At 36.3% G+C, this 13,197-nt stretch overlaps 1 protein-coding gene across 1 annotated transcript; it reads left to right on the forward strand.

Annotated features, from left to right (window-relative positions):
- The first annotated feature begins 3,251 nt into the window (after positions 1-3,251).
- LOC109107049 (synaptosomal-associated protein 23-like) lies at positions 3,252-11,355 on the forward strand. Its single transcript, XM_042742584.1, has 7 exons — positions 3,252-3,411; positions 3,737-3,815; positions 4,270-4,311; positions 6,986-7,034; positions 9,856-9,973; positions 10,190-10,562; positions 10,743-11,355. The coding sequence occupies exons 2-6, from the start codon at positions 3,759-3,761 to the stop codon at positions 10,344-10,346; spliced, it is 423 nt and encodes a 140-aa protein (XP_042598518.1). The 5' UTR covers positions 3,252-3,411; positions 3,737-3,758; the 3' UTR covers positions 10,347-10,562; positions 10,743-11,355.
- The last annotated feature ends 1,842 nt before the right edge of the window (positions 11,356-13,197 follow it).

Genomic DNA, 13,197 nt, shown 5'->3' on the forward strand with positions numbered 1-13,197 from the left:
TTGCCACATTACTTTGTTATTTTATGGTGAAAGAGGGGAAGTTTCTTATAGCCTACCTTGGCTGAGTACTGAGGACTGATTTCTGTTCATTCAAGCTTTCATCTTTTTCATGAATAGTTTTACTCAGACCGACTCTTGGCACTGAGGATTACATAGAAGCCTATATATTTGAAACATTTTAGGCCTCGAGAACTATGACAGTGCCTTTGTTTCAACTTTCTTAGAGACTTTCTGTATCTGCTGTTTAGGAGACTGCTGAGGAGGGTCCACGTATGCTGTGAAGCCTGGAGGAACTGTCCTCAAGTTATCAGCCAACCTTGTTCCCTGAGAGTCTGACAAATATAATACCACATAAGATTTACATTTATGCATTTAGCAGACGCTTTTATCCAAAGCGACTTAGTGCATTCAGGCTAACATTTTTTTGTACCTAACATGTTCCCCTGGGAATCGATCCCTGTTTTAATTGCCTGTTTTGATGGCCTGAACTTTGGTTTGACATTGACATCTTTTATCAGTTACAAAAATTAGAACCATGTCTGACATACCAATATTTTTTGTTGTTCTTTTAGTGAAATACAACCAGGGTATTTGATGCTAAAAACTTGATATTTATTAGAAAGAAGACAGTTAAAAGGACAGCTCAGGGTATTTTCCCATGTAGGTCAAAAACTGTCTCTCTTCTCACCCCCATTTGTGCCACCTCACTTCCTGTTTAGAATGGTTGGCCACAAGAAGCAAAGGCAGATGCAGTACCTGTCATTAATCATTTTAAATATGCATGTCTATGGCTTTAACCATTGGTTCATCAACAACATACAAGCTCACACACATGATTTTAAAGAACACACAACTTCAGAATCTGAGATCTCTGGCCTGGAGTATATATCAGGGCCCATATTCACAAAACATTAAGGCTAAAAGTAACTCATAACTTACCGATTTAGGAGAAAATCTTAAAAATAATGGGCGTGTCAGTCCTAAATTTAAGACTTCCACATTTTTCGCTCTAAGAGTATTTCACAAAGCCTTTTAGTGCTAAAACTATAAAATCTGTGAAACGTCAGGAGTAGTGTCACTGAGACCAAGTCACAAACTATCCTAAAATGGCTGTTGCCAGAACAGAAACATTTTAGAAACGTTTGACGATAATAAACTTTTAAAAAGGCCTCTCCTTAATCGTGACGTATTATACCTGTTGTTTTCATTAACAAGTTGGGCAAGAAGTAACAGCTGTTCTTGCGTCCAGTTTGCATTTGCATACCTTACTATCAGCCATGATTGTTCATTAAAAGGCTGTTTATTTGCATATCCGCTAATTGTTTATGAGGAGCACACATGTAAGAGACTGACAATTAACTAAACATATACTTGTTTAATTAATGACAACATAATATTGCGCTCTACAATATTTCTATGAATAAATCTCTGACAGAGACCCCTCCCCTATCAGCCAATCACTGTGTGCATAGTTAGTGAGCATGCTGACATCATCCATAGCAATGAGGTCAACCCCGCCCCCTTACTCTTAGCTTCTACCTCCATTTAGGAGAACTCTGAGTGTTACGATAAAATGTTTTGTGAATACGGGCACAGAGGTGTATTTTGGGGTGGGATATGGTTAAAGGGATAGTTCACCCAAAAATGAAAATTATGTCATTAATGACTCACCCTCATGTCGTTCCAAACCCGTGAGACCTCCGTTCATCTTCGGAACACAGTATAAGATATTTTAGATTTAGTCCGAGAGCTTTCTGTTCCTCCATTGAGAATGTATGTACGGTATACTGTCCACGTCCAGAAAGGTAATAAAAACATCTTCAAAGTAGTCCATGTGACATCAGAGGGTCAGTTAGAATTTTTTTGAAGCATCAAAAATACATTTTGGTCCAAAAATATCAAAAACTACGACTTTATTCAGCGTTGTCTTCTCTCCCGGGTCTGTTGTGAGCGCGTTCACAACACTGCAGTTTAGTGATATCCGGTTCGCGAACGAATCACTCGATGTAACCGGATCTTCTTGAACCAGTTCACCAAATCGAACTGAATCGTTTGAAAGGGTTCGCGTCAACAATAAGCATTAATCCACAAATGACTTAAGCTGTTAACTTTTTTAACATGGCTGACACTCCCTCTGAGTTCAAATAAACCAATATCCCGGAGTAATTCATTTACTCAAACGCTGACTGAACTGATGTGAAGAGAGAACTGAAGATGAACACTGAGCCGAGCCAGATAACGAACGAAACATTGACTCGTCCTCGAGTCAAGAACCGTTTCTGTCGGACGCGTCCGATTCGAGAACCAAGGAGCTGATGATACTGCGCATGCGTGAAGCAGACTGACACACAGCGCGTCTGAACCGAACTGGTTCTTTTGGTGATTGATTCTGAACTGATTCTGTGCTAATGTTATGAGCGCGGGTAAACCGAAGGCTTGAATCAAGGGCAATCATCGCCAAAGAAGTCATTACGTCGAGCGCAAAAGAACTGGTGAACCGTTTTCGGGCAACCGGTTTATTGAATCAAACTGTCCGAAAGAACCGGTTCGCGGAGAAGAACAGAACTTCCCATCACTACCGGTGATCCGAAAACCGATGCAACCGGTTCTTGACTCGAGAACGAGTCAATGTTTCGTTCGTTATCTGGCTCGGTTCAGTCAGTGTACTGTTTGAGTAAATGAATTACTCCGGGATATTTGGTTTATTTGAACTCAGAGGGAGTGTCAGCCACATTAAAAAAGCTAACAGCTTAAGTCATTTGTGGATTAATGCTTATTGTAGACACGAACCGTTTCAAACGATTCAGTTCGATTTGGTGAACTGGTTCAAGAAGATCCGGTTACATCGAGTGATTCGTTCGCGAACCGGATATCACTAAACTGCAGTGCTGTGAACGCGCTCACAACAGACCAGGGAGAGAAGACAATGATGAATAAAGTCATAATTTTTGTTATTTTTGGACCAAAATGTATTTTCGATGCTTCCAAAAATTCTAACGGACCCTCTGATGTCACATGGACTACTTTGAAGATGTTTTTATTACCTTTCTGGACGTGGACAGTATACCGTACATACATTCTCAATGGAGGGACAGAAAGCTCTCGGACTAAATCTAAAATATCTTAAACTGTGTTCCGAAAATGAACGGAGGTCTCACGGGTTTGGAACGACATGAGGGTGAGTCATTAATGACATAATTTTCATTTTTGGGTGAACTATCCCTTTAAGGGGTGGGCAAATACCTTCAACAGCCCCTTCCTGACTACAGTCACTATGAGAAGTTATGTAAATATGCTATTTCTCCTTTTGTGCACCCATAACTTTCTCTCAGGGATTTTTGTGATGTGAAGAGGAAACGTTAACATGTACAACTGAATGATCACAACACTCAGAACTGGAGCATTTTGAGAGTAAGTAAACAAACTTACAGGAACTAAAAGAGCTAAATATTATAAAAGTAGCTAAATATTTTACTTTGTAGACAATCTTCACTTTTACTTTTTCTTTTGCTGAAATTCTGCTGTGTATAATTGTTTAGTAGTGTGACTTGAATCAAGTTGAACTCTTTGTTTGTTTCTGAGCTAGGAACCATTAAGTTAGAGAAAGTTTGTTTTGAATAAACCATACCATGATATGCATTACATTCTATTTTTATAATTTCTGATTGCCAGGCTAAGAATAGTTTTTTCAATCTTTGTTTATAAGCAAATGTATCATCTTTTATTTGACTTACAGTTTAGAATCCCAGTTCAGCAGAATGGCAGACTTGTCAGTGGAGGAGATGACAACTAAAGCTAACAGTGTAACAGATCTGGTAAGTTTGTTTTTTGATTCCACAAGGATGTATAAGATGATGAAATGGATCCTTCTTGTTCTTTTATTAGTTGCTGTTTTCAAGTTCCTGTAAAATTCCCAGCTCATATGAAAGCAACGTTCTTTCATTTCTTTAAACTGAACATAATATTTTGCCCCATCTAGTTATTTTAAAATATGGTTTTGTTAGAAGTGTGGAAATAGTTTTGTACAACCACATTTTATCAGAAGTATCAGTGTGTTTTTACTCTTCATTCATCTGAAATATTTAACAGTTTTATTTTACAGTTCTTTTTCTCAGCAAGTACTAAACATCTAGCAATCAGACAAGTCAGAATTGCAAGAAAAAAAAGTCACAGTTACCTCATTTATATTCTTCATCACATGGTTTAAACAAGCTTCCATAAATATTTGATGTTAACGTTTGACTAACTGTTCTTTTATTTGTTTTTCAGTCACTCGAAAGCACTAGACGAATGGTACAAATGACAAATGATGTAAGACATCTTATTTTAACCAGTTTAACCAATGACACAAGAGTAGGACTACTCCTAAATACGACCTCACGTTGTGTCAATCACGTTTACAAACCGCCGCCAAAATATTCGTCCATCATATATATATATATATATATATATATAATATATATATATATATATATATATATATATATATATATATATATATATATAAAACTTTCGCTTTTTTTACGTTTATTCGCATCCGTGGCAAGCATTTTGAAGGGTGTTTTGATAGTTCAGAGCCACCATACAACCGAACTCCAAAATGGCGATTGTCAAATTCATCCACTTCGTCTCGCAGTACAAAGCACTGTTTATAGTTCTTGCACACTGAGTTCACAGAAATTGGTGGTCTTCTTTTTAATATGTGGCTCTAGTATCACTAGCAAAGCATTAAACTAAGCCACCGACACCCTGAAGTAAACATTGAATTGCCGGGATAATCCTGCTGTTCCCGCAGGGGAACTCTTCATCCTCTCTATATCTCAGGACTGGATGGACCCAATATTTCCTTTCTTTTTCTTTTTTAAGAAGCGAGAGGACAACAAAATCATCCTCAATGCTTGAAGACTTCATTTAGTAGGCCTACTGTTGTGTGAATTTTTTCGCAAAGGATTAATTAATACGCATCGGACTCCGTGTGCAAGGTTTCTGTGCAAGGTTTTCTGAATTTGTAGGATTTCAAATATGAAAAAACACACACGAAAATTTCGGACTCAGTGTGCAGAGACCTTTACTGATATAAAATTACAATTGAAGTTTGTTTGTAGTATTTCTTTACTACACAATGCACATTTCTTAATATTATGCCTAAAAGGTGTATCATCTCTGTATAAAACAGGTGCTGGTCATATAATTAGAATATCATCAAAAAGTTGATTTATTTCACTAATTCCATTCAAAAAGTGAAACTTGTATATTATATTCATTCATCACACATAGACTGATATATTTCAAATGTTTCTTTTAATTTTGATGATTTTAACTGACAACTAAGGACAATCCCAAATTCAGTATCTCAGAAAAATAGAATATGACTTCAAACCAATACAAAGAAAGGATTTTTAGAAATCTTGGCCAACTGAAAAGTATGAACATGAAAAGTAAGAGCATGTACAGCACTCAATACTTAGTTGGGGCTCCTTTTGCCTGAATTACTGCAGCAATGCAGCGTGGCATGGAGTCGATCAGTCTGTGGCACTGCTCAGGTGTTATGAGAGCCACGGTTGCTCTGATAGTGGCCTTCAGCTCTTCTGCATTCTTGGGTCTGGCACATAGCATCTTCCTCTTCACAATACCCCATAGATTTTCTGGCCAATTAAGAACAGGGATACCATGGTCCTTAAACCAGGTACTGGTAGCTTTGGCACTGTGTGCAGGTGCCAAGTCCTGTTGGAAAATGAAATCTGTATCTCCATAAAGTTTGTCAGCAGCAGGAAGCATGAAGTGCTCTAAAACTTCCTGGTATACAGCTGCGTTGACCTTGGACCTCAGGAGACTGTGGAAACTTTACACTGGACCTCAAGCAACATGGATTGTGTGCCCCTCCTCTCTTACTCCAGACTCTGGGACCCTGATTTCCAAAGGAAATGCTAAATTTTCTTTCATCAGAGAACATAACTTTGGACCACTCAGCAGCAGTCCAGTCCTTTTTGAAGCGAGAAGCTTCTGACGCTGTCTGGTGTTCAAGAGTGGCTTGACACAAGGAATGCGACAGCTGAAACCCATGTCTTGCATACATCTGTGCGTAGTGGTTCTTGAAACACTGACTCCAGCTGCAGTCCACTCTTTGTGAATCTCCCCCACATTTTTGAGTGGGTTTTGTTTCACAATCCTCTCCAGGGTGCGGTTATCCCTATTGCTTGTACACTTTTTTTTCTACCACATCTTTTCCCTCCCTTCGCCTCTCTATTAATGTGCTTGGACACAGAGCTCTGTGAACAGCCAGCCTCTTTTGCAATGACCTTTTGTGTCTTGCCCTCCTTGTGCAAGATGTCAGTGGTCGTCTTTTGGACAACTGTCAAGTCAGCAGTCTTCCCCATGATTGTGCAGCCTACAGAACTAGACTGAGAGACCATTTAAAGGCCTTTGCAGGTGTTTTGAATTAATTAGCTGATTAAAGTGTGGCACCAGGTGTCTTCAATACTGAACCTTTTCACAATATTTTAATTTTCTGAGATACTGAATATTCCTTAGTTGTCAGTTATAATCATCAAAATTAAAAGAAATAAACATTTGAAATATGTCCGTCTGTGTGTAATAAAAGAATATAATATACAAGTTTCACTTTTTGAATGGAATTAGTGAAACAAATCAACTTTTTAATGATATTCTAATTATATGACCAACACCTCTATTAGTCTTTAAATGCAATATATTTAAAGTGTACCTGAAGTATATTTACAATAGTTTTACTTTATCACGATCAAATATAGGTTACTTGAGTATATTTTTAGTTGCACTTCAGCACTACTTCCACACAATTAAAGTGCATTAAGTACAAAATTAGTTGTTCCAATTGTAGCAGACTTTAGTATATACTAAATTGATATACTTAAAGTACAATATATATATATATATATATGTGTGTGTGTGTATACTTGTACTGTATATGCTTTGAGTTGAACTTGAAGCATGTGTGTTTTTGCAGAGTTTGAATGTTGGGGTCAAAACAATGACTATGCTAGATGAGCAGGGAGGTGAGTCCTTTATCTCAATACTCCTGGGCCTGTATTCACAAAACATTTTCTTACCACTAAAAGTTCTCCTAAAGAGCAGTAAAAGTTTTTAGCTAAGAATTCTCTTAAAACCTATTCACAAAGCTGCTGAGACAAACTTTTACTAAGGAATAGACAGAAGTCTTAAGCTAAGAGTAAGGGGACAGGGTTGACCATGTTGCTATGGACAATGTGAGCATACTTACTATGCACATAGTGATTGGGTGATAGTCTCTGTCAGAGATTTATTCATAGAAATATTGTAGAGCGCAATATTATGTTGCCATATTCAAATAAAGGTTTAAAAATAAAAATGTTAATTGCCACACTCAAATAAAGATTTTAAAATGCAGGCTAAGTGTCACTAATTAAACAAGTAGGCTATATATTCAGCATATTGTCAGCCTCTTATGCTTCTCGTAAACAATGAGTCAATATGTATTAGGGCTGCCCTCGACTAAAGATTTTTCTGGTCGACTAGAAGTCGTTCATTTTAAGCGTTAGTCGACTGTAAGTCACACTTTTATAAATAAACCATATAAATCATAATGAGCCTTTAATTGCCTACAAAGCCTAATAAGTGCTCAAGCACACACAAAAAAGGCTTGCCACAGCGCACCAGCAAATATAATAATTATGAATGTGTTAGGGAAAAACAGCAAGTACACTGCATTAACGTTTTAATAATTTGTTACACTAGTGCTTTCTGTTTTCGGTTTAAGAGATGAAGTTGGCAACACTGACTTGTCATCGCCGCAATGTGCCTCTAAGAATGTTTCATACGGATAACAATCTGAGAATTTGTTTTCTATTTAAATTGGTTCATTTAAAAGCTTAAATCTCTATAGATATATTTTTCATGTCTGTAATAAGGCAAGCATCCACGGAGTTTCGAAGTGACATGCCCAAGTTCACAGAGTCCGAGACAGCAGAAAGCGTATCCTGTTTGCTTTCATTATTTTACAAAAGCGCAACGTTTCGTTGTTATTCTGAGTGCACAAGAATAAATGTAGAGTCTATAAATAGATATATAACAGATTTTTTTAACTGATAAAAGATGCATTACTTTTATCTGTATGACCACAAATGACGAAGTTTTTTTAAGAGCAAATGATCGCAGCAGCAGCGCCTCCAACTGTCCTGCAGTAGCCCAAGCACGCTACTGTTCAGCTTCCACACAAACACGTGAACGGCACACTTTTTTCTAGGCTAACAAGATTGAGCTGCCATGTAAAGTGGCTACTACATATTTTAGATAAGCCATATTTGAGGTTGATGAATGTTAGGTGAGTATATGGATGTACTGCCTGATGTACTATATTACCACAGACCAGCCATTAAACTCAAAGCCACTCAAAAACCAAGTGAGGAACCAAGGGAAAAATACACAACTTAAATACACTGGGGCAAACAAAGCACAGGTGACCTGGATAACGCTAACAAGGCCACACGAGAAATAACTAAGGCAGAGGAGAAAACAGGGGACCTCTAGAGGCACGGAGACAAACTACAGGAGGTAGGATGCTGACATTGTGGATTTTTTTTTTCTGCAACTAAGCGACTTATAAAATTTTGGTAATATGCATATAAACAGCCTTTTAATTAGCAGAGTAGAATAATCATGGCTTATAGTAAGGCATGCAAACATAAAAGAAAACCAAACTGGACAGGAGAACAGCTATATAGCCTATTTAGGATATAATCCAAATTTTGGAATTGGGATAACCTCCAAACCAAAGCCGATACATTTTTAAAAGCTTATTATTGTCAAATGTTTCTAAAATGTTTATATTCCAAGGTAGATTGCTGGCAACAGCAATTTTAGGATAGTTCAGTTTTGGTCTTAGTGACTTAGGAGTCCTCTTCACTACTCTTAATGTTTCACAGATTTAGGAGCTTATAGTTTTAGAGCCAATGCGCTTTGTGAAATACTCTTAGAATAAAAATGTAGGAATCCTAAAATTAGGACTGACACTCCCATAATTTTTAAGATTTTCTCCTAAATCAGCAAGTTATGAGCTACTTTTAGCCTTAAGATGTTTTGTGAATACGGCCCCGATTTTTAAGATGATGATGAAATGGATCTTTCTTGTTCTTTTATTAGTTGCTGTTTTCTAGTTCCTGTAAAATTCCCAGCTTATGAAAGCAACCTTTTTTTTCCTTCCTGTAAATTGAAAGTAAAATATTTCTTTAATTATTTTCAAATATGGTTTTGTGAGAAGTGTGGAAATAGTTTTGTACAACCACAGTTTACCAGTGTGGATTTACTCATCTGAAATATTTAACACAGTTTTATTTTACAGTTCTTTTTCTCAGCAAGTACTAGTTAACATCTGGAAAACACTGGAATCTAACAATGCCTTTGGGGAAAAAAAACTGTTAATATTAAAAAATAAAGCATATAGGCCTACATAAACCCATACAGGAAATAAAACAGTTATTGAATAAGCATGTGTGTCCTATTCTGTGTACTAAACACCTGAAACATTGGTGTCTCATATTTTACTGCAATCAATGCAATTTGGAAATCAATCAAACGTGTGTGAAAATATTAACATGTAACCCCCTTTGTAATCATTAATATTTTCATAAGTAACTGTAATTTAATTAAAAAAAAAATCTCAGTAATTTTAATTGATTACAATTACTTTTTAATTAAATTACGTAATTACTCCCCAACACTGATAATATACTATACTGTACACATTTTTTGCCTGTGAAATTTAGAAGAAATTTTGCTAATGTGACTGCCACACACTTTTTCTTTTTCTTTTACTTCTTCTTCTCCTTTTCCTTATTTTAGAAACACTTTTGAATGTGGAACGGGAAATGGACCTGATCAAGCAGGACATGAAACAAGCTCGAAAAAACCTGAATGAACTGTCCAAATGCTGCGGCCTGTGTTTGTGCCCATGCAACAGGTTGGCTAGAGCATATATCTTCTGTATGACAATGATTTATATATCTAAAATAGTTTGCCTAGGTCATCCTTAAAACAACATTAACCAGCATAAACCAACTTGGCCATGCTGGTCTAATCGGACCTTTTCAGTAGGGAAAATAAACTAAATTGCCACATTTAGTTTAAGTGCTTATATTTGATGTATTTCTTTGGATTTGAATGGATTGTTTTATAGACTGAAGTCCACTGAGAGTGACTGGAGAAAAAAGCAGGTCAGGGAACCAAAGGAAAGCAAGCAGAAGGTGGTATCCAGCCAACCGACTGCTGTTCGCAATGGGCAGGCTGTTTCTGCTGGGTCAGCGGCCCCCACCGGCCCCTACATCAAGAGGTGAAGGAAAAACAGCACTGAGAGTAACAGAATCTAGCTCTGATCCAATGTGACTGCTAGTTTTGTTTTTTATAAGATAACAAATGATGATCGAGAAGATAAGATGGAAGAGAATCTAAGCCATGTGGTCAACCATGTTGAAATATTAAAGAACATGGCACTGGACTTGAGCAACAAGATTGAAGATCAAATCCAAATAATTGATCATGTCAATAATGAGGTACAGTTACTATTAAGTTACTTCACTGAGGTAAAGTGTATCTGTGACTCTAGAGATTTAGATCTACAGTAGCTAACAGTACACACCTTAGTGACAACTTTTATTTTCACACTGACATTTTGTAAGTTTCTGTTTATTAAGTCAACAAATATAAATGTAAATATATATATTTTTTGTCAGATTACAACAATTACAAGTGATGTTGCTGCTGCGGAAAAACAAGCCAGGAAACACCGAAAGAAAAATACAGAAAGGACCACCAAAAGCTAAAGTAAGCATGAAATGAAAATTTACACGATGTATTTTCTATAGATGTTAGTGTGAACAATTCCTTTGTGAATGCAGACCCCCATCTGTAGTTCCATTCCTACATTTTATTAATTTTTTTTTTGCTTTTTTTATAATCCATTTCACAAAAAAAAAAAAAAAAAAAAAAAAAAAAAAAAAGATCTGCTACTAACATTTCATTGTGACTTTAAAAGTTTTGGTGCCATAAGTGCCTTTTTTATTGTTGTCCTTATTATCTTGATGTTTGTAAATTGCAGTACAGAGCTGTGACCTTCAGTAATTTGCTTAACGAGGCTTTAGAATGATTGAGCCTTTGGAAAGCTTTTGATTGAAGTGCATGTCTAATATTTTCGTGGACAAAATGAGAAGTGTCCATATGACCCGTCAGATCAGCATGTAAATTATAAATAAGCTAATGCTTCAAAAAATGTCAATGGATGAATCTCTTTCATTTTAATAAACCAAACTGTCAAAATGATCATGTCAATAAATCATAATTTCCTCATGTTGTACTTTTATTTTTATGGGTCCTGGCCTTTGTGTTCAAACGACCAGCAGAGGTTGCTGTTAGACTGTTCTGAAATCCAACCACAAAAACTGTTTTCTAAGATGGAGGCCTGAAGAAGGCCTCTCTGCTTATGTAAGATAATTTTCTCAAAACTGATCATAAAGTATGAAAGAACAAAAACATTTCTGATTAATTATCCTTGTTTTTCTAGCTTTCTGTCATCATTTGTGTTCTCAAAGACACTGCAGTAAAGGAAAGCTGTTTCTTTGCCACTGAAAGTTGATTTGCTGATACGTTTACTATATGAATATTTAAATTTTTACAGTAGTAGAGCCTATTTTTACAATCTAGTCGAGGGTTCTGTAAACTCACATGCCAGCTTTGCTTGCAGGCTTGTTTATGTACTTACTTCTAATTTATGTAATTGTAAATGTTTAGTATTATTTAACAGTATCCCTAAAATGGACAGTATCTATACTATTTTCCCTTAAGTTTATACTTGATATTAAATACTGACACATCCATGCGTTATAACACCTGTTCTCATCGCCTGTGCTTTCTCATCACATGAGAGATTTTTCTAGTTAGCTAGGTTTTGTAGTGGTCTTCTCTGGCCTACCACATTATTTTCTGCGGCTAAGAGCAGCAGAGTTTGCTTCTGTCTTAGTTCTATTTTAGACAGATACCTAAGACGGGTAGACTTTTCAGAAGTAATTCTAGACTGTATAATTACATGTCGTAATATAAATATATACTTTGATATTTTACACAACAGAACAGACCAATGAACAACATGTTAAAGTTGAGGAAATGGCATCTTAAACACTATATTGTTATAAATAAAGCCAAAACAGGACTGACCAACATGCAGTGTAAAGTAGAGAGTTTCAGAGCTTCTCCTCTAGGGACAAAATAAATAAATAAATAAAAATTGGTAGTGCTTCATGTACCACACTCATTCTTTCTTTTGGGCTCCACAAACAGTGACTGACTGTAGTAAAACTCAGAAAGCAATTGATGTCAGGCCTATAATGAGATCAATTATTTAATAAATTGTACAAAGCAATGTCTAAGTCTCTTTCCTTTTAAAAATGTTCACAACCAGAGGACCAGGGCCCCTGGCAAACTTTCAAGGGGGCCTCAAGATGAATAATGATTTAAAATTAAATTCAAAACAAGATTTAAATGAAAAATAAATAAATAAAAATAAGCTCACTCTGTTTTAATTCATGCACTCGTGAAAATTGCATATTTTTTTTTTTTATTTAGTACTGTCCTGACTATGCTATTTCACATAACAGATGTTGACATAAAAATGACCCTATTCAAAAGTTTACATACCCTTGAATCTTAATGCTATGTGTCATTTCCTGGATGATCCAGGACTGTCTTTCTGTGTTTTGATAGTTGTTCATGAGTCCCTCGTTGGTCCTGAGCAGTTCAACTGCCTGCTGTTCTTCAGAAAAATCCTCCAGCTGCTGCACATTCTTTGGTTTTCCAGAATCTTACATATCTGAACCCTTTCCAAAAGTGACTGTATGATTTTTAGATCCATATTTTCACATTGAGGACAACTGTGGGGCTCATACACAGCTATTACAAAAGGTGGAAACATTTACTAATGCTCAAGAAGGCAACACAATGCATTAAGAGCTGGGGGGTGTAAACTTTTGAACAGGATGATGATGTGTAAATTTTTCTTATTTTGTTTAATGATCATATTTTTTCATTTGGTACTACACTTAAGAAGCTACATAAACACCCAACCCCATCCCATAAAACAAAAATAGTACAATACACCCACATCAACAACCCGGATGTGACATGCACTTTTACAAG

This window comes from Cyprinus carpio, chromosome B17 (assembly GCF_018340385.1).
Source record: "Cyprinus carpio isolate SPL01 chromosome B17, ASM1834038v1, whole genome shotgun sequence".
Classification (NCBI taxonomy): Eukaryota; Metazoa; Chordata; class Actinopteri; order Cypriniformes; family Cyprinidae; genus Cyprinus; species Cyprinus carpio.